Source organism: Saccostrea cucullata, unplaced genomic scaffold (genome assembly GCF_032062105.1).
Source record: "Saccostrea cucullata isolate Sc308-1 unplaced genomic scaffold, CSIRO_AGI_Scuc_v1 ctg393, whole genome shotgun sequence".
Taxonomy (NCBI): domain Eukaryota; kingdom Metazoa; phylum Mollusca; class Bivalvia; order Ostreida; family Ostreidae; genus Saccostrea; species Saccostrea cuccullata.
In genome coordinates this window covers 189332-212500 of record NW_026929586.1, presented here as the reverse complement: position 1 = coordinate 212500, position 23169 = coordinate 189332, and the positions used below count along the sequence as shown (strand labels likewise).

General features: G+C 32.6%; 1 protein-coding gene across 1 annotated transcript; it reads left to right on the top strand.

Moving 5' to 3' along the window:
• The first annotated feature begins 164 nt into the window (after positions 1 to 164).
• LOC134281330 (phosphatidylinositol phosphatase PTPRQ-like) lies at positions 165 to 20092 on the top strand. Its single transcript, XM_062763814.1, is given in 28 exon segments — positions 165 to 356; positions 3291 to 3335; positions 3338 to 3472; positions 3788 to 3967; positions 4118 to 4455; positions 4741 to 4885; positions 5350 to 5505; positions 5879 to 5992; positions 7713 to 7880; positions 8240 to 8361; positions 8671 to 8827; positions 9097 to 9425; positions 9788 to 9920; positions 10196 to 10306; positions 11922 to 12116; positions 12663 to 12752; positions 12984 to 13330; positions 13538 to 13676; positions 13819 to 13923; positions 14029 to 14226; positions 14354 to 14437; positions 14782 to 14847; positions 15198 to 15299; positions 15439 to 15627; positions 16234 to 16359; positions 17023 to 17100; positions 19205 to 19291; positions 19553 to 20092. Coding segments are annotated over 28 exon segments (3999 nt in total). The 5' UTR covers positions 165 to 310; the 3' UTR covers positions 19567 to 20092.
• The last annotated feature ends 3077 nt before the right edge of the window (positions 20093 to 23169 follow it).

The window sequence follows — 23169 nt, the reverse complement described above, 5'->3', positions numbered from 1 at the left end:
TGTCTAATTAAAACTTGAGCTCAGTATTCAACAGGGACCTAGTATATAGGTCCCTGGTATTCAATTAGCACTTAGCACCTCATGGCGTGAAAACTCGGCGGGTTGGCACATCAAACTTCGAGCACAAACTCTCGCTGTTTTCACGCAGTGAAAGAGAATTGGGGGTGATACAGCTCAAAAGCTAATTTTCAAAAACATGAAGGAATGTCTTAATTAGAATCGGCTGCCGTGCATCTGTAGATCTTCACAAAGTTCAAGAGATTGTTAAAGTAAACGAACTCAGAAGCATTGAACACATGTGCCGGATACAATGTATAAATCTAGGGAATTGCTTGGAATTTTATTTTACTTAACAGGTAAGACTTGTTCATAAATTTCAATTTTAAGTTTGGGATAATAATTAATATACATAATTTGTACGTGTTTCCTCAAATTTAATACGTATACAGTGGTGATTTTCTTTACATATATATCAAGTAATAATTGTTTTGTATATGTAACCGTGATAATGATCTTCGAGGGGCTTGCAGTTTCAGTTTGTTACTATTTCTATGATTACTGTGTATACTTATATTTAAATTAGTTTAAGAAGGATATTTTGAAATTACTTCTTTTCAAAAAATCTACGATATAATTGCACGCGTAATTAGTGCAGAAATAAGGGATAGACATTTGATTAACAGAAATCATAATGAAAAAGGCTTAATGCATAAACGTACGTGTGTTCATTTTAAAATACTAGGATCATGTAATTTTTTAACTTTCCCCCACATTTTTTGAAATTATTATCAATACACTTCTAATCCTGATGTTGATCATGTTGAATTTTCCAAAATATTGTCTAAATGAACACGATGAAAACTTCGTCTTTTTCAATAATTTAATTTATTTGTGAAAGATATTGTTTAATCTGGAATATTGTTTAATCTGACCAATTTCTTTGAAACCAGTGACGGCATGATTAGACAAGATTTACTGTACATACTGATCAAGTTCAAGGTCGAATGAACAGTGGAAGAATTTTTATTGTTCTAACCCCCTCCTCCATTTAGAAAAAGAATTACACTTTTAAAAAATATGATAAAGATCAACGATTAACATGATTAATAGCTTTTATCTCATAGCATTTTGACTCTGATCTCTAAATTGAGGGATAAGACAACCATGCTTAAAATACACTTGCATGTAATCAGTATACATGTGGTATACACATGGTATATGTATTATGAAAATTAATAAATTAATGGTTTTGTAACGGGCATTGAAAATGGAGGCAAGATCAATTCTATTCAATATATAGCATTTCAAATAGAATTGAAATGTTAAAGGTAAACTTATTTCCTATTGTTTAACCTAATAAATGATATGTGACAAAAGAAACCCTAAACTTACTAAACCCTCCATGCACCCCATGTTGACAAATCAGCCTCCTATTAAAATTGCCGGTTGATAATTTGGAAAAAAAATTGTGTGTGTTATTATAAGAATATTAATTCATCCAGCTTTAACTACACAATAAAATAAGAATGTCTCGTTCTGCAGTCCTGTGTAGTAGAACTTTTATATATATCCCGATACATGTACCTGTACTATACGCATGGGCAAAGATGGGCCGGGGAGGGGGAACTCGGGGGGGGGGGGGGGCTAGGTCCTCCAAATCAAATGTCAATATTTTATCAGAGGTTTTTTTTTATCAGCGGTTATCTCTACTGCACCAATTAAATTGTGCTCTTAAAGTTCACCTCTTTAAATTCGGTTAATGGGTAATTAAATGATGAGTGTATATAAGAAATTCGTTGGAATGGATGATGCCGAATTCACGGTCCTTTTTTACGTTATTTTATCTTGAATCAGTTTATTCAATTAGCAAACATGAATCGAAATTAAAGGTTACTCGGCACAGGAAATCAAAGTACTGAAAGTAACATCAGTTATTGATGGTTAAATGTTCTCAGATGTACATGTAATCACACTTGCTAAACACAGAAATACAGCTACGTAGCAGTTGCCAATATTTGTGCAAGGTTACAGTCCGAGGGAATGAAACATATGGAGATAACGAACAGTATTCCAGATCAAAAGTCCATAAAGCAATACAAAATAGGATCAGAGCAAACACGGACCTCCAAACCATCACAAGTGGGATCAAGTGCCATTGAGGAGAGACTCGCCGTGTGCTCCTTGTCGTGATCGGGAAATAACGGAAAAATACGTCGTCAATTCAGTGTATAAATAATGGACTTACAATTAGAATGAAAAACATCAGTCAGCATTTGACTCAATGATAAACTGTATTTGCTGACAAGGTCATGGTATCGACCATAGAACTTACGAAATGATAACTTTAAACGAGACGGCTGATATATTGGTTTCATCAACTTGTTTGTCAATAATTTACCTCTGTTTAGAAATTGTTTATATGAAGCGCATGTTCTTTGCGTATCGGATCAATTGAGATATATAAACTCCGTATGCAGGTGATGAAGGTATATTGCTGCATACATGTAAGTAAGGGAAGCTGACGACAGAAAAGTTAAGTCATCACGTTTATAATAGAGCTTGGCTGTTAGATTACCATTAACGTCTTTTTCAAATAAAGTATCCAAATATGAAACAGATGTGTCAGACTCTGTGGTATCTTTTCTCTTAAGCTCACCTAGCTGCAGATCTGTATAGCTCTCTGAAAAAATATATTGATAGACCGGAGAGCTACAGAGCCACCCATTGAAAAAACTAGTTATATCTATATTTATTGCGCACAAAAGAGTGCACTCGATTCTCGATATATTTCTCCATGTTTTTAAAACTCTGATCTCAAAATATTACTAACCGTATGTTCCTAACATATTCTTTCGCTGTTTCCAAAACCAAACATTCCTCATAATTGTTGGTAATAGTCCTCCTGACCCTGATATTGTAATCATAGAACAGTTTAGGTATACTGCTATTTTGGTTTCAAAGATAATTCGGTCCAATATGCTTCGTTCAGATGTCCACTACGAGAGAACTTGATAGAGGAGAAAGATTTTTTTTTTAAATTTCGCTGTAATTGCAATTGAGGTAAGAATTTAATTAATTGGAAGAATTTATCAAGAACCGAGCGCAGTTTTTTGTGCGCAATAACTATACAGTTTTTTCAATGGGTGGCACTGTAGCTCTCTGGTCTATCAATATATTTTTTCGGAGAGCTACAGAACTGCAGCTAAAGCTCACCAGGATATATGGTATCAAAATTAGAATGGATAAAATTAAATTAAACGTATATTGAAATTTTGATGCTTATTTTGCAGTTGTTTGTGACAGTTCAGGTGGCCCATTTAGATATCTGTCTACCCCAGAGATATCGGAGCAGTGGTCATCATTGACAATCAACATCCGGATCAAAGAAACGTGAATCTCACGTGGCAGGAAGTACATCACAAAGAGTCATGGAAACCATTGTTGTATATCATAAAATGGGAAAACCCCACAGGTTTGAAACAGTTTCAATGAAAAAAAAATACTTAACTAATAAACTGATCAACTGTGCATGTAGCTTGGCAATAACCTAGTATTTGAAATTCACGACCTTATAAAATCTCAGTGTTTATTTTTTTTAATCTGTGCATCTACACGTTTTTCAAACATTTTAATGTTTCATTTTCTTTTATATCAACAGATAAGGTATTCTTTTTATAATCACACTGTTCCCGTCAATCAATTAATCAATCAATCAATTAATCAATCAATCAATCAATCAATCAACCAATCATTTATATTGTAACCTCTTTCATTGCCTTTTGATTAGATTCTGAAACAATAACAACAGAAACAGAAGTAAACTCAATACAAGTTCAAGGTCTCACCAAGGACAAAACATATATATTCTATGTCAAGGCCAAACAAGGTTGGTTGCTAAGCGATTGGAGCAGACCTCTTCACGTGACCACATCTACGCCACCTGTTGTCGAGAAAAGATATACTGATGGTAGGTAAACAAAGTCTGATAGATTCTTTGCTTCTGACACTCTGCATATTAGCTGTTTTTGATTTTCACAAATGAAAGACTTTTTGAAAATTCAAATTGTCTAGAAATCCACTTAAATTTGAATTGAGAATGAACTTTTTTTTTTTACAGATGACGATTCAAATTATCCAAAACCACGAGGTTTAAAAGTGAAATATCTCTCACCAACAAGTTTTAAACTAAAATGGCGGGAACCGAAAGATGCATCGAATCTCAAAGGTTACCGTGTGACCTGGAAGCGGAAAAAAGGTCAAACGAAAAAATCCGAACTTTTAACAAAACGCTCATATTCCATTAAAGGATTAAGAGTGGGATCTACGTATTTACTAAAAGTACAGGCTGTGTACGAGACAAAAGTTTCCAGAGCTTTAACGCTGTTTTGTAAGACGCAAAAGGATTTTGACGTCAGTCCGCCGACGAGTGTGAAGGCCAAAGCTGTAGGAACCACGGTAAGTGTAAAATTACAGTAAAATACGTTTATAACGAATACGAATAACACGAATACTTGATTTAAATGAAGGTCATTTTTTCACTGTTTACCTAACGTATTTACTCGATATGAAGAAAATATCTTTTAGAAAAAGAAATCATATTTCTCTTTTCCGATTTCAAAATCTAAATTAATGAAATAAGAAATGAACAATAATTATTACATGTGAAGAATCGACCTTGTTACAAGTAAAAAAATAATACTATAAATAATTATTATTATTTGAAAAAACTGTTTTATAAAGAAAATACGAGTGAGCTGGACACCTAAAAAGACAGAAGACAGTAAGATTGAAGGATATAAAATCCAGTACAAAAGACGAGGGGTACGGAGAGGGGATGTTTGCTCAGCCGTGGCCAGTTCCTGGAAATCTCAATACGTCATAACTGGTACGTCATTTGAACAATTTGATTTACGTCATCACAGATGTATATTTCCTTTACATAAATTCAAAGGGACGAGTACATATACAAAACACAAGTTAATACTAATTTAAAAAAATATAATATTGAAAACATTCAACATATTAAGATTTTTATATGCTATTTTACTTTTATGAAAGAATTTAATCAAACCAGTAAATAGAAAACATGTAGATAAAACAATCTTTCATCATATTCACTTTGTTACATGGATGACAATGTACTTCCATTTTTTATGCCTGTGAGCTTCAGATCCAATTTCTCACCAAAGGGCGCGGTTCGCAAAGCTATTGGAGCGGGGCTACAAAACGCCCTCTGGTGAGAGATTGCTTCATATCAGCGACCTACAAGTATCAAATAAATCAAAATTTAAGTATTATCTATAAAGGGGATTTTCAACAAAGTAATGATCAAATGGGTTTAATTTTTAGATTTGATAAAAGGAGAATCATACAAGATAAGGATAGCGGCGAGATCTAGATATACAACTGGAGCTTACTCACCATGGCGACTAGTTAAACTTCCGGGAGAACGAAATAGGCCTAATGACGAATCCATTAAAACTACTACTACTCTGCCGTCAACACGTAAGAAAAAAGTCTGGTTAAACTGATGAAGACTTCGTTAAGTAAAGTAAACCGTAAATTATGTCGTTAATAATTGATATTAAATAATATCGTCCCATGCATCAAATATTCAAATATTTTAAATTACTTACGAGTATTTAGAATTGTATTTTGTCCTTCGGAATTTAAGGAAGATTAACCTTTTGATAAGGGAAATAACTCTTACAGTATTTAATCATTTTAAAATAATTATTTATTAAAATTATATTGTCAAGTTCAAGGGTCATTTCTGTCTTTTTCGCAATGCAGTATATATAATTGGTCAAATAGCCCCTATTTTATGTTATGTATTAGTAATGCAAAGAATATAGTGTTTTGTTTATTTTTGGTGAAGCGAGTCCTGGAGAGCTTTTCAACCTCAGTGTTGTGCAGATTTCTGGTGGAGTAAACATTTCGTGGAATGATATTTCTAGTGAAGTTATTACCTATAGGGTGGAAATTACTCAAGGTATGATTTCAACAACAAAATATGGCAAAATATCGAAATCTCAGAGTACTGTCTTCCCACAAATTTTTATTAAAATAGAAAATTAGGTGTTTTCTATTTTAATAAAAATTTGTGAATCCAAAATTGTAATAAATTCAATAAATTTATATATTTTCATTATATTTAGTAAAATATGTATTTTGTTTAAGAAAAGAAACTCGTACATGTATAAGAAGAAAACAGATTCTTTGAATAATTAGTATTTAACAAAAAGTTATTTTATAAGAATTCAAATTTTTTTCCTTTTATTCAATATAAAACAGTTTTTGTAATGAAAAAAAGGACTTTCTTTTACAAATATTGGCATGTCCAGCTAATGGATTTCTATTGTATTTTGGTATTTACCTATGAGTTTTTAGAGTCAGATGTTCAATAAGCATGATAATCAAATAATTGCGTAATAGTGTTAATCTCTTTTGTGATTTTGTCTTTTTGTTAAGAAGGCCTAAGGGTCCTTGCCCAGGTGTTCAAGTTTACTCAATTACCGTGGCGGTCATTTTTATGTCACGTGATCACTCTGTTTTTAATTAATCATCTTTATTTGGAAAATTTTTACAACTTTCGGCTATTCATTAAGAAATTCTAAATTTTGAGGCTAAAATCCTGAATCCAAAGTGGAGGGCTTCAGCTTCGTTTTCAACTTTCAGGTATATTCAGTTATTAAAAATATATTATTTCTTTATTCTTTGGATTTTTACAGGTATGTAAATCATATAATTTTTAGTTAATTGCTTCATTTTCTATTAAAGCAATTCTTTTTATGCTCATAAATAAATTTTTAAAATATAATATTTTATTGATAAGTATTTTTAATTATTTCTTGATTCTAAATTTGATTGAATTATTTGATTTTATTGTTGCATATTTTATGCATACTCATTTAGTATTTGATTTATAGTTGTATGTTTTATTGTAATAAACGGGTTTAGCGACAGTCTCAAATAAATGTAGAAAAATTTAAATTTAGTTATATTCATGGCGCGCTCTTTAATGTAAGGAGGTAAAAATATTTGTGAAAAAAAAAGTAAACTGTAAAATGACTTTAGAGATTATACACAAGCTTTTGATTGTTATGATTACCTTTATATTTAAATGATTTTAGTTCGGACTAGTTTCCACTTCAATGATCTATGATTAAAGTTAAAAGAAAAGTGTAAAATAGATAATGTTTTATTTCCAAATTTTCTCTGTTTAGTAATTCATGCTACAAACATTAGTGGTTTAGATTTATATTATATCTATGCAAGTTTAGATTTTCAATTTACAGAGGGATTTTTCCTAAATTGTTATATTTGAAATTTTTAAAACATATTTTTATAATATTTTGAATTATATTTGTAACTGGTGACTGTTTGTTTATAAAATTATTTATACACTTTCATCGACGATTTCAAATAATAAACACCAGTAATTAAAAATATATTATTTCTTTATTCTTTGGATTTTTACAGCCACCGTAGGAAATCTGACCCCCACGTGTAGAGCGGTCCAAATAAGGAATAAAGTTAAACTTTCCCCAAGCGAGTGATTCCCCTAATAAATAAAATACAACACAAGTTCACGTGTAACCATAAATAAAAACGTGACAGTACATTATACATTATGTGAATCCGCATTTTTACCATATTTTTGTATAGTATTTAATTAATAATAGAAATTTTTTATCAAATTATAATGGCAGATTCCCATAAGCTGTATATCAGGGAGGTGTACAAAGAAATTTACCTTGACCCCTACGTCCTTGAGGTGTACAGCCTTGACCCCGGTGAGGAGTTCAATGTCACAGTACAAGGCGTTAGTTCCATAGAGAGAAGAATGTGGAGGGCTTCAGCCTCGTTTTCAACTCCAGGTATGTTGTATATTATCTAAATGTCAATATAGTCCATCGTTATAATTTGTGCATTCTGCGTAAAGAAATGCCTAATAATGTTTCTTATTAATATTTATTGTAAAACGCCGATTGAATTATTTGAAGTTAATTTCATACTATTTTATTTATAAATGGTGAGTATTTGCGTGAGAAAAATTTATAAAGTAAACTGACAAATATTTTGAATAAAATACATTGTATTATATTTAATAAAAAATGGGTTTTTTTTTAATTTTAGCGTTTTTGTCCTTTGTATTCCCCAGGACAAAAAATGGTTATCTGGCGTGATAATCCGTTATATTTGAAATTTTAAACTTTTAATTTTTGTTTTTATGAAGTCCCTGTGTCAGTTATAACGGAAGGACCACACGTGGCTGTGATTGGTGGAAATCTGACCATACGCTGTATCGTACAAGGAACGCCCCCTCCTCAGTTTGAATGGGTGATAGGACAAGGGTTTGTAGGTCTCTTTTAAATTTTGTATGATGAATGAAAGGCTCTGTAAATTACGGGTATGTAACGTCGAGGTTAACACGCCTAACTGAAAGTCCAAGGTTAACAGAGAACTGTACTAAATTAAATTTAGACATGCTTTAGAAGGATACATAATTAATGTTATTGCATGTTGTGTTACATGTGATATAATGTTATAGAATGGGAGAAAAATCATAAGGACGTCAGATGTTTATTTTGATAGCCCAAAATGATGTAAGGGCAGAAAACCGTTTTAAATTAATTATTTTTACGTTTTATCATTATTCATTTTTAGACTGATTATGAAGCCACAAAGTTTGAGGAAGATACTTTTGACAAATATTTGTCCCTACTTGAGCTTTACAATATTCCTGAGGACTTCCAGAGCCCCGTATGTAAAGCACAGAATGGCCTGGAATACATAGAAAAGGAACACAACATAACCGTTATTGGTATTGCATGTTACTTAAAATAGTAACCGTAACATCTATATACTTCAGTCCTTCTTTAGAAACATATTTGTTTAAAGTTTAACATGCAATAACCCTTTACATTCGAAAAAAAACCCTTTGGAAATGTTTTTGGATATGAAAAGCCATAACATATAACTCTTCGTATTTTTCACATGCTGTCTCAGCAAATTTTATAATATCTCGGAGCAATCGAGTTCGAAATAACACGTTTTGACTATTTAACAATTTTAAAAATCTTTTTTTAATAGACCCAATTCCACCTCCTGTTGTAAATGTAACGGCAGTAGCACTAACTTCTAGAAAAATTGAAGTGGAATGGAAAAGTCTGATCGAGCACGATTATCTAAATGTGACCTACTTAATAACGATAAAAGACACCCTCGGGAAATACCGAAGTGAAGAAGAAGCATCGGAAAGACACGTGTTCAGAAATCTAACAGAAAACACAGAGTACGTCATTTCCGTTATTGCAGTATCCCCTGAAGGATTACAATCCAGCGGAAATGACGTCATTTTTGTAAGGACAGAAAAAGCATTGCCAAAACCAACGCTTCACATTTTATCATGGAACGATACGGTACAAATACTTTTCTTTTACACATTTCTCGTACAACTTTAAAAGAAAACTATAAAAATGCTATAACAAACAGCGATTTTGTTTTAGTAAGGAATGCTTACTAAACTGTGATCACTTTCTAATATTATACTTTCATGTAAATTAGTTGAATCTGATTGGTCGAGAAACATTTGTTAGAAAACACTATTAACCGCTGAATAAAGAAGCCATGCTCTCCCGCGTAGCGACAGTCAACAGTGCTTGACGACGGGTGATATTAAAAAAAATAGCGAATGCGCAGAATTTATGCGCACATGGTTCACTGTTTTATGTTTTTGTATAAGACATTCAATATAATAAATTATAAAAAAAATATTTTATAGGCAATTGTTTTAAACTGGGCCTCAAATAGCGACACCCCACCAGGAATGGTGAAGGTTTACTACAAGAGAGAAAACGCCGGAGAATACCGTGTACGGAAGACCTATCCTCCAATATCAACAATGGTTTTACAAGGTGATGTATGGGAAATTACGTTTTTGTTTATTTAAAAAATAATTTAACAGCAAGCTGAAAGTAGATCTCATATTATAGCTTCTATCAAAGTCAGAGAATCAAAGATCTCTGAAAATGGCAAGAAGGAGTATATACACATTCCATACACTTGAAAATTCATTGTCCAACATTTTCATAATTCATTTCGTACAAGAGTTGTATATTTTACTAGTTAGGGGAATGTTGTAAAAATATTAAAGTAATATAGATTTCACTGTCTAATATTTTTTTCACAGATCTTCGGAAGAATTCAACCTATAAAATAAAAGTTGTCGCCGATTACGGAACGGAAGAAGTATCTTCTCATATTTTATCAGTGGACACAAATACAGCGGCCCTGCTTAAAGGTAATTAGAAAATACAGATATCGGTAGTTTGAAATTCACATAGACGACGCTTATTCTAGACTCGCTCCAAACAAATAAGCATTGCTGCATCAGACCGGTGCTAAAAATTGTCATTGGAAAAGTTTTGGACACTTTAACTTTTAAGACGTAATAAGATATTAAGGAGGCCGAGTCTAGTTATTTCTACCCTAGTATAGGGATTTTGATAATTTTGCGTTAGTTAATTTTTACTGTCATATTTATTGTTTTAACCCCCTTCCCCGCAGTTTGCATTTTAACGCATATACCATTTCCTAAAAAAATCACGCATATACCGTTTCCCCGCAATCACGCATTTTCACGCATTTTAAAAAGTTCATTTAATCTTAAATTTAATGGCAATTTCCTTCTATTTTATACTTGCAATAATCTTGAGAAACAAGAAAAGTTAATTTTGTATAAAAATATTACGTCATACTATTATTTGCGCTTTACTTTAGAGAAACGTGTACCACGCTAAAAATGCTTGCGGGGAAATGGTACATTTCTATTTCTATGACGTGAACATTAAGTGTATGTGGCATAACAGTTCAGTAAGTTGTAAAGAGTTAAGATTAAAAAAAATCACATGTTTACCAAGATTTCTTATGGGCCCATCTCAAATATTTGTCAAATTTTACTATTGAACCCTATGGGAAATTGTTGATTGAAATAGCGCTAAATTATCACATTTTTTCCATATTTTTGTATTTCTGTCCTAGAGGTGATTTCTGTTTCAGTGAAGTATATGAAAGTTATTGTAAAAAGTCACCAAATTGTGAAATTTGAAAAAAAAAAGGGTTACCATCTAGGTTGATCTAGGTCTTCATTACAAAGTTCATTTTTTCGATGAATAATATCTAGAGCTAAAATTGCCAAATTGGTTTTAAAAAATAGCAATATTTATATTGCTAGTATGTTTCTTTTGATGTTCTGTCATCAGTTTTCAGTATATGAACATCTACGAACATATAAGCGAGTCATGTGTCATTCTGCAGCGACGTGCATTGCTTACAAAATTGGAAAACAGTGACATCGTTAGACCCATTTCAGCGTTTTTTCCTAATCATTGTCGTAAAATCACATTTTCAGACCAGTAGGCGTTACAAATAATGTTAATTTTAAATCAAAGTCACAATATTCTGGAAAGGTGTACTGTCGCACTTAAAATGACTTTATGAAAAATAAAAAGCTGCGCAGAGTCATGCGCAATCGAATTAGACTCGGCCTCGTTAAGGCCATACTTATATTGCTTGTCAAAACATCACACAAAAGTCAAGAGTGTTGGTACATTGTCCTTATTATATTTTTGAAGCGAAATGATCAAACAGTAGTAAATGTAAATAAACTGTTGAAAAGCTCAATGAAATTATTACTTCATTAGAAAGGAGACATAAAAAATACTAGTAAGCCTAAGATGCCATACATGTATTTTTGTCTTTTTTTTCATTCAAAAGCGAGGGAGACGAAAATACATCTAATACACTATCATGATATTTTGATATTCTTAATAAATTAGCGATAACTTTATCTTCACATGCATGTTTAATCTCTAAAGACAGCTGTCAATCATTTGGAAATGGTACACTTATTTCAGAGAACAGGCGGCCCACGCCTCCTGCAGACGCCTTCCTGATGGTCAATAAGTCAGCGATGACCATTCGGTGGCTCCCGCCCCACCCGGAGTACCGCACCTACGTCAGACAGTACCGACTAGACATTTACCAGGGGGATATCTTACAGCGACACCTACTGGACAACAAGGGACGCAACTTTACACTGACTCAATTTGGTAAAAAATGTCAATCCGTCGTTTTTCATTTTATGGCATTTCATTTTTTCCTGAATAGCCAACAAACGTTAAACGTTTCAGTTAGATTAGAAACGCTTAGAACTGGCATAAGAGGTCTCACAATCTCATATTTGAAAGATACCGTAGGGGGAATTAATTAGTAACATAAACTTGTATCGATTTGAGGGAAGTTTTATTAATATTGATATGAACGTGAACAGCCTGTAGTCGGAACAATAATATTAAATTTATTTTTCAACGACATGATATACATAAAACGGAATTATCTTTCACGTGCATCAATTTTCTTTTCCATTGTACAATGAAACATATAGAGATAGCGAACAGTATTACAGCTCTTGAAAAAGTCCATTAAACAATACAAAAAAGGAGCAGGTCTAGAGCAAACACGGGCTCCGAAACATAAGAGGTGGGATCGGCTGCCATAGAGGAGTGAGCATCTCCTGCCGACCGAAAACTGATTTTGTTTATGATTGTACTGTCAAAGAAAAGATACATGTATAAAAGCCTTCATATATATTTCAGATGACACAAAAGAAGTAGCGGTTTACCTGACTGCTTTAAATAACGCAGGGGCGAGTGATCCAATCCTGAGAATTTATAAACCCCTAACAGGTAAAGGTAGTTTTTACAGGTATAATCTTTATTTGAAGAGAAACTCTTGTTACAAGTTAAAACGAAAACATGTAGTCATAATAAAATTTACCTCAAAAAAGTTTACAATAATTTTTTAAGAATCTTATATATTAGTGTTGCCTTTTGACATTTCAGAGAGTTAATAAGAATTTATGCTTTAGAATTATTTTTTCCTTAAATCACATCTTCTCATAAAAAATATACTTTCAGACGAAGAAAGACCCATGGGTGCTATAAGTAATTTGGAGGGGAAGCCCCTGTCCTCCAGTTCTATTCTCGTACAATGGGACCCTCCAACAAATAATCGTCTAACTCGCTTCCTCCTTCGATACCGACCACAAGAGTATGACGATTCGAACATTGTCGACTTATGGCTGGGGCCCTCTTATAATAACTATGTTTTAACCGATCTCCGTGGCGCGGAGTCCTATTCTATTTCCGTGATTCCCTATTTTAATGAGGAGGTCGGAAATGATTCGTCTATTGTTGTCAACACGTTTACAGGGGCACCCTCCGCTCCCCCGCAGAATCTTACCGTGACCAATGTAAATTACACGGTAAGAATCTTTTTATAGCAAATATAATGATATACAATGTTATCAATGTCAATAAAAACGATCGTTTTTAGTTGAATTTAATATGATATTTTTCAATAAAATTTGACTTTCAAATAAAGAAGAAACTTTGCAGAATATTTAAGAGATTTAGCATCAAATTAAAAAAAAATGAAAATAATGAAAGGAACTCATTTGATTCACTTCAAGGAAATAGCTTTAAAATGGAACCCTCCACCTGAAAGAGAGAGGAATGGGGAGATAACTCAGTATGTTGTTGGGTTCCGATCAGGTGACAAAACTAGGGACTCGATTCAGTATAGCAACAATACTGAAGTGGTCATTAGAGGTATGCCAAGTGTTTCCGCTCAAAGATTTATTATCCGCAACCAGTTATATTTACTGTATTATAATATGTGTTTTTTCTTTGAAATTTGAATTAAAATTTGTTTGAATTTTTTTGATGACCAAACTCTATTTTCCCCTCACAGATCTATTACCTGGTACGAGTTATTATATGAGGGTGGCTGCCTCGACCAGTAACGGAACTGGACCTTTTACAACATGGCTAACTCGTAAAACTATGGCACTTCCGGGTATTTTTTTTTCTGCATTTGCTTACCTTAATATTTAATATTTATTTTTTTTTATATTAAATGTTATTTAATATATTTCTATCCGAGTTCTATTCTTCTATGCAGTAATCAGAGAAGCTCCAAAGAGGCCAGAAAATTTTACGACAAAACAAGTGCGTTATGGGATTACGTTAGATTGGAAAAGACCGAAGAATCCCGATGTTCCTGTTAATGGTTATATCATAGGATATGGAAGGTTCATTCCCGAGGTGTACCGAGAAATCCTTGATTCAAGCAAAACCCAGTACACTATTCACAAACTCCGTAAGAACAAAAAAATGTAGATTGAAAAGTAATTTTGACTGTATTTTCATTTTCGATGGTTAATTCTTTTATCATTGAACCTAAAACAAATAAAATCCTTTTATGTAAAACAATGGTTTACATTCAGGTCAAAACCACGACTATATTGTCAGTGTTCGAGCCTTCAACAGTTTCGGTGAAAGTGACCCCGTGATTGCTGTTGCAACGGCAGGTAATATAAAACAAGGAATTCTACATGTAGAAATAACAGTAGATTTGTGATCACATTTGAAGGAGGGCAAGTTATTTTTAAAAAGTTAAATAAAATCAGAAACTCTTGAAGTTATATTAATTTTCTCAAAATAAATTTTTCATAAAGACTTCCGAAAACGAAGACACTTAACTGCTCCTTTCTGAGCTAAAACCGTCAGTGCACATAAAGTACTTGCACCTACGTACATGTATGCATTCCAGAAACTCAAAAGCATATACCATGTAATGACTGTATATATTGTTAAGTGTCTTAGTACCTGCAATCTAAATCTACATATTCTGAATTTATTTTTTGGTCATCAGGTGACGGAAAGATGACCATCGTGTCCTCGGGAGACATTGATGATGATGGAAATGAGGACATATTTGGTAAATATTTTTTAAAAGAATCCATGAAAATCATATGTATGATATTTCATTAAAGATAAAATGATTGATAGCTGCTTAACGTTCCGTTCGACTCATTGTTTACTCTTGTAGAGAAATCATAGAATAAGACAGAAAAAATTCAATATAAAGAAAGATTCATTATTTTTCTTTTTCAGAGAATTTAAAAGTCTCTTTAAAAGACTTATATTTATATTTTTCTTTTTCAGAGAATTTAAAAGTTACGGTTATGTGTACAGTGTTTAATAGTAAAATATTTGACAGTATTTCTCCACTTTTACTAAAAAGTAAGCTTTTTTCTCATTTAATTGTTATTTATATAAATTATTCAGACGATGCTCCAAGGAATGTGAGTCTGGAACTGAATTATGGGGATATTCCAACTATTAACGTCAGATGGACTCCCCCACCCCAAACACAGGGACCAGCATTGGGTATGATTCAATTTGGTTTTTTTTGTATTATTATTTATGATTTTGGGACAAATATGATTTAATTTTTTTAATTGGTAATTTTAAGAAATTCAGTTAAACAATTGCACGTAAAACCTTGAAGTATCTTTATCTTTTATAGGATACAACGTATTTTATAAGAAAAAACAAGACAAGAAATGGCGGTTGAAATTTGTGGACAGAGCCGCTTTTCTAATTTTGAAGAACCTCTCCTTTGATACGACGTATTACGTCAAAGTCAATGTGCGATACGAGAATGACATCAGAAGCAAATTTTCACACACAGTGGAGATCAAAACATTTTCATTAGGTTTGTAGAATGAAACTTTTTCTTCAAATTGTGAGTAAGGAAGAAAGTATTTTGGATATTTATTGAAAGGTATTTTTTAATCATTAATCATGGAAAAACCGTGTAATCTTTCTAATCACAAAAAGTCGACATGTGCAGCAGTGGTATGAGTGTCTGCTCTAGAATCAAGAAGTTACGGCGCGGGTTCGAATCCCAGTGTGGGACGTGGAGACACGGTTCCCGGATGTGACCGCATAAATATTGAGGTTTCGTGTCTCAGTAGGTTTAGACACGAAAAAGATCCCTCACTGCTCAATTCTCAAGCATAAATCAAGTTTTGCAGGTTTCCACCGGCAAGTGGTGGCTTTGGCATCTTTATATGAGTGACAAAGTCTCGAGGGGGACTTCAAACAGTAAACAAACATAAACTCTGGAAAAAGTCGATCATTGCACCCTTAGATGTGGCACAGCAGTTTTTTTTTTCATTCTTATTTTTTGAGAGAGAGCCAGAGAAAAGGAGAGGACGATTGAGAGATTCTGAGATTAAATTAATATGCAGAACAAACGCGCATATTAAAACTGATAACACATTAAAAAAAACTCATTTGTTCCTTTTCTTTCTTATAGAAGACACGGCCCATGCGTTACCTACACCTAGTATTACATCTGTATTCTCAGGAAAGAATTATCTGGATGTTAACTGGAAACCACCCCTTAAAGACTACCTTCACGTGATTGTGGGATTTATCCTAGGTACGTATAATTGTATATACTGTAAATAACATATTTTCATTTTGTCAAATTTTCTTGGTTTGATGAAAAATACTTGGTCCATGGGGATTTGATTTTTTATGAATGAAAAATTGTTTAGTACAGTTGTGAATTTTACATTTTACATTGGTGGGCATCTCTTCGTGCCTTGTACACATGTTGTAAACAAAGAAAATTAACCCCTACGGAAATTTCAGAATTTACAGTTCCATGCACATGTTTATCAAAGGGCAATGCCACAAAAACGTCACCCTTTTTCCAACCCAACATAAACAAATAAACATGGTATAGATACAATTTAATAATATTAAAACGACTGAAATTTCCTATCCTTCTTATGTTCTCGATGAAATATGTTCAAAAGTGTATTACTTTTGTTTTACATGAATTTGAATTCTAAATTATGAAAAAATTATAAAAAAAAGTTCATCGAAGTCGAATGTGAGTGTATTTCTGAGCACACAATAGTTGTGTTTAATTAAACAACCTAAACATATAGAAATTTGTAGTACAAGCAGCAAATATCTCCAGAAAAAATAGAGCAAAACATTGAAACATCTCAAAATTAATGGAAGTAAAGGCAATTAAGTTTATTTGATTTGAATTTTTACTTTCAATCACTGTGCTTTCATTGTCTTTCCTTAGGATTTGGGATTAAAGAATCAAATGAAAACCAAGAATTCATTCCTGCGAGTCAGAGGACTTTTAGAATAAAAAATCTAGGTAAGGTGCAGTTTAAATTTCATTAGGTGTTTGGTTTATTAAAAAATCTGTCTGGTCTTTTTTAAAATATTTTAATATTACTTGTTAATGTTTTCATAATTTTACCTTGTAGAACGGTTCATTTTAAATATTTGATAAGTTTTTGCACATTGACTAAGTACTACAAGAAACAATTAACTTTTCATACCAATAGCAAAATTTTTACACACGTCTTACAAAGTTGTCAGGTTCAATTTTAAGGACAGATGATACAAACAAACTTTTATCAAAGAATTTGAAAATAACAACTTGGGTCATGTTTAAATGAGTAAAATGAATAATTTTCACCGCGTAGTAACTGTTTTTAATTTTTTATTCAAATTTGCACAAAAATGGAATTTGAAGTGAAAAATATTTTTATAGAATAATGAGGATGGTTTCAGAACGGCATACTTTTGAACATCGCAGAAGGTTTACAATTTCTTTATTTTCTAGAAATTTATTATTTGCATCATTTGCAATGAAATTAGGCCAAAAAATATATACCAACCCAGGCATCCATTTTTAGCTCACCTGAGCCGAAGGCTCAAGTGAGCTTTTCTGATCAAAATTTGTCCGTTGTCTGTTGTCGTCGTTGTCGTCGTCGTCGTAAACTTTTCACATTTTCATCTTCTTCTCAAGAACCACTGGGCCAATTTCAACCAAACTTGTTACAAAGTATCCTTGGGTAAAGGGGATTCAAGTTTGTTCAAATGAAGGGCCATGCCCTTTTCCAAGGGGAGATAATTATGAATTGGAGAAAAATTAATGGCATTTTTAAAAAATCTTCTTCTCAAGAACCAGTGGGCCAGGAAAGATGAAACTCATGTGGAATCATGTGGTAGTGTAGATTCAAGTTTGTTCAAATCATGACCCCCGGGGCTAGGGTGGGGCCAAAATGGCCGACCAAAGTTTTACATAGGAGTATATAGGAAAAATCTTTAAAAATCTTTTTCTCAAGAACCACTGGGCCAGGAAAGATGAAATCCGTATGGAATCATCCTCAGGTAGTGTAGATTCAAGTTTGTTCAAATCATGACCCCCGGGGTTAGGGTGGGGCCAATATGGCCGACCAAAGTTTTACATAGGAGTATATAGGAAATATCTTTAAAAATATTCTTCTCTAGAATTACTGGGCCAGGACAATTGAAACTCATGTGGAATCATCCTCAGGTAGTGTAGATTTTTTGTTTCAAATCATGACCCATTGGGGTAGGGTGGGGCCAAAATGGCTGATCAAAGTTTTACATAGGAATATAAAAATCTTTTTCTTAAGAACCATTGAGACAGAAAAAATGAAACTCATGTGAAATAATCCTCAGGTAGTGTAGATTCAAATTTGTTCAAATCATGACCCCCGGGGCTAGGGTGGGGCCAAAATGGACGACCAAAGTTTTACATAGGAGTATATAGGAAATATCTTTAAAAATCTTCTTCTCAAGAACCACTAGGCCAGGACAGATGAAACTCATGTGGAATCATCCTCAGGTAGTGTAGATTCAAGTTTGTTCAAATCATGACCTCCTGGGTAGGGTGGGCCAAAATGGCTGATCAATGTTTTACATAGGAATATATAGGAAAAATCTTTAAAGATCTTCTTCTCAAGAACCATTGAGACAGGAAAGATGAAACTCATGTGAAATAATATTCAGGTAGTTAAATTCAGATTTGTTCAAATTATGACCCCCGGGAGTTAGGGTGGGGCAAAAATGGCCAACCAAAGTTTTACGTAGGAATATATATAGGGAAAACTTTTAAAATATTCTTTTCAAGTACTTCAAAGCCATGATTAGTGATATTTATATGGAATCATCCTCGGGTAGTGTAGATTCTAGTTTGTTTAAATCATGACCCCCTGGGGGATTAAAATTCAAGCCCCCCCCCCCCTCAGTAAACTTTCAGTTCTGATCAGATATGTGCTTTTTCCTAGCTGATGTGCTCAAGTGAGCGCTGTGGCCCCTGGGCCTCTTGTTTGTTTGTATCATCTGTCCTTAAAGAAGATAGAATATTTCTGATCTCATCAGTAAATCTCTTCAGGTAACAACTTTCAAATGATATTTTTAAAAGGAAATATGCTGTTTTTCAGAACCAGGAACTCGATACAACATCTCCCTTGCAATGTTTAATGAGCACGGAAAAAGCGCCAAGTCCATTGTCTATGCTTCAACTCTGAGTAAGATCTGACCTACATGTATCTATGATAAAATTATTTAAACATTACCATACTATTCATAATTAAAATGAAATCAAACTTATTAGAAATTTAATTTTTAAGCAGTCTTAATAAACACTTCTCCGTAAAGGAAAAGAAGATACAAGTACTTAATTACATCTTATCACACAAAAATTAAGTAACCAATAACTACATACAGGTACATCCTGTAATCTTTTACACAAATATATATTGCTAACTATACAATTGATCTTTTTACAGATTCGGATTCATAAGAAAAGGAAAACATGACAGTGATTGAATTTGAATTCCTGGAATAAGACAAGAGTTTTCATGCTTTATTCAATCATTTTATCATTGCTTTATATGTTCATATTGAACTGTTGCTTTTTCAAGCTATGTCAAACCAAAACATTGAGCAGTGTAGACTGAACAAACTTTAGTTTTATGCCTTGAACTTGGCAAGAAATATCAGAAAGAAATTACCTGCTTTTGATTTAAAAACAATATATAATTTATGTAAAAAATGTTTTGCAGAAATAAGTATTGGCTGGGTATAATAAACTACGGGTACAATGACACAAGAAAGCGGCCACATTTTAAGGATTTCATATATAGTGTTTTGATTTAACCAATAAATATGATGGACATATTGGGGATGTAAAATGTGATATAAAGACAATATTGGATGTCTATGGACATTATGGGATGAAAGACAAAACTGGATGTTTAACATGATTTGCAATGTATCAGATATTTTGTATTATAATATATATTACAATTTAACTTTTTTTTTCATTCAAAAAAGATATGGCCAAATTGCCATTAGTATTAAATTAATAAATATGGAAAATGAAAGTTAGCGTGCATATTGTTCTTCAAAAATTGAAAAAAGGTTTTTTTTTATCACGTATTAAAAACGGAGAATGCAAATTAAAAATATCCAATTTAAATTCAAAATATTGTACAGTACCAAGTAAATGAAAAAGAATTATACAAAATTATGAAGTTATGGAATAAAAACTATTTAATACATTTTGAAAATTACACTATTTGTAAATTTGGCAGAGATAGAATATTGCAATGTTTGACATGCCACTTAGCATCAAGTTAGTCAATTTCCATGATTGAAAGTATATCATAACTAAAGAGTGTATAGAACAATTTGCCATCCAGTCAATGTTTTTGTGCATTTTTTTTTCAAATTAAGAACAAAAAAAAATTTCATTAACCCTCACTTTCTTGTTGAGCAGAGCTGTTTTTTCGATCATCAAGTACATACTTTTTACATGTATGTATCTATTTGTACTTTTCATATTCAGTCAGTTGCTCCTTTTAAACTTGAGAATTTCTTCCATAGAAAGAAAAATTCGTGACAAGTATTGATTTTTATTACGCCAAGATTTCTTTAAACGTTGGACATTTAAAGAAGTCTAGCTGTGCACTTTGGCGACATTTTGCAATTAAACCTACCTCATACATATCTCAAAACTAGGTAAGGTACTGTTTGTTTTTACCTTGCAAATTATATCGTCTAATATTTTGAATTTTATTAGCACACTGTAAGAATTATACATGTAATTTGCTGTTAATATGGTAATGTACATTTAGCAAGATCAGTGAATAAAAAAACGTGTCTATTTGCATCAAATTTTTCCTTTAAACAACATAAAAAGATTAAAAATCATTATTATTCATTTTAGTCACAACAAAGTTACTGAAGAATTTCTAATAGTATTTGAAATGAAACTTGAGATGTTATGATACGGTTCACTGCATCCAAAATATAAACACTATAGGCAGCGAAGAACATAATGAAAACTGTGATTCTCGACCAAAGCGACATACAAAAAAATACCATGATTTAGAGCAATGGCAGAAATTAAATCCTACGACGGAATAGTCACGTTTCTTACAGGACCTATTCTTTATGCGTGTTGCTGTTTCAGCAAAAAATCTGATGCACAGGCATCTCTTGCATCGTTGCCTAGAAGTTACTCGATTTTTCCTGAATGGATTTTGGAAGAGGGCCATCTAGTTCTACTCCTTTTCTTCTTAATCACTTCTTCAAAATTATTTATGTCTTGGAAATGGATATTATGTTTTAAAACAGAAAGGACCATATATAAAACGGTTTTTGTGTATTTCCCCGCCCAACAGTTATTTTTGATCATGGTGTTTATTACTATTGAAGAACATCGAAAAGAATCTTTTACTTGTGGGGTTATATTATGGCATTGTAAGGATGATATCTTTCTGTTCTTCCAACAATGTATAGAGTTTATATTTCGGAGACTGGTGCAGTTTTACAAATGTAATGTCAAGTTTGAAATTAATGTCCATACTCTCACTTCTATTATGGAAGTATTTCTGTTGTGTATTCTGGCAATAGCTTTAGTTAATTCTTTACCTATGCATTATAATGCCTGGCCATACCTTATTCGAAGCTACAGCAAAGGATTGAAATCAACTGCCACTATACATGATGGTAGTGCTTTTAAAAATGGTTCATTTGATTCTGCTGAACAAATGCTGAGTAAGACTTGGGCAACTGATGCCACATTTAATATGACACATGCACAGAGACAGATTTATTCCAGAAGTATTAGTGAAATGGTTAGCTTCCAATGCACTAGTGCTTATTGGTTAAGTATCTGGAACAAAAATGAGAGACATTACATATCATGAATGAAAGATGGAAAAGAGATCACAGATTCCAAAAGATATCATATAGAACAGACGGTTGCACAAGAGACGCAAGTGATTCAAAGCCTCCTTCAAATTAGCTATGTTGTAAATGATGACATAGGTGAATATCGGTGCCTACAAACAACTGAAATACACAGGACACCATTTAATTATTCCTACCAAGAATTGCCTCAACATCAGAAAATGCTGAAAACGTTTTATTTAAAATTGGATACAGAAAAGACGAGAGTCCTTTATGCTCCTCTTGGAAACATGTTATCTATTTATTGGCCATTGCTGCATGTCCAGGAAAATTCATAAGTTATTTTTTATCATGATATCAATGGCAAGCCGTTTTCATTCATTGAGGAAACTTTGAAATACCCTCAAAGTACATGTTCTCTGAACAGCTGGTTGCATTATTTGTATTCTGAAAAAATTGAAACTCAGTCGGAATTCTATAAATCTCGGTCCGAACAAAAGTTCATGTTTTCGACATTGTGTGCACAAGGAGGAATTTTCGGTTTTCATTCACTTGAGTATAGCATTGATCTCTTTAACGAAACTGAAAGAAAAAATGTACTTGAAATACATGGACATCCTGTCATTGTTTTACCTAGTGATAAATATCAAGATTTTCACATAGAAGATATAAAGAATGATACAGAGTTTCTGCTAAGGCATTTTGAAATATTAGACACCGTTTACTGGTATGAACTTTAGGAAAAAGCTTTATTTTATGTCCAGTTTTCTCGATATTTGGTCACTCTACGCGATGTTTCTAAGTTCATCCTTTTGATCATTAATATTTTATTATTTTCGTTTTTTTGTTATGTATGCCTTTCTGTTTTTGGGCATTTTTTACATATGTTAATTGTGTAGATTTAGAAAAACATAAATGCTTTATATTTTGTTCATCAGAAGATAGAGAAGAGATTATGGACTTGATAAATCAGTTGAGATATTTCAAGGTCAATGTTGGCTTCAATAAGGAAGCAGATGACATCAATCGAATAGGCAGAACAAGATTTGATAATATACGTGAGATATTGAATAACTATGATCATATCATTGTTTATTTATCAAACAGTTATTGCAGTGATGTTCTTGAGTTAGATCTTCTATATTTTATCATTTTAAATAATCCTTCAAAAAATTATTTGACCCTTATCAATAATTAAAGAACAATG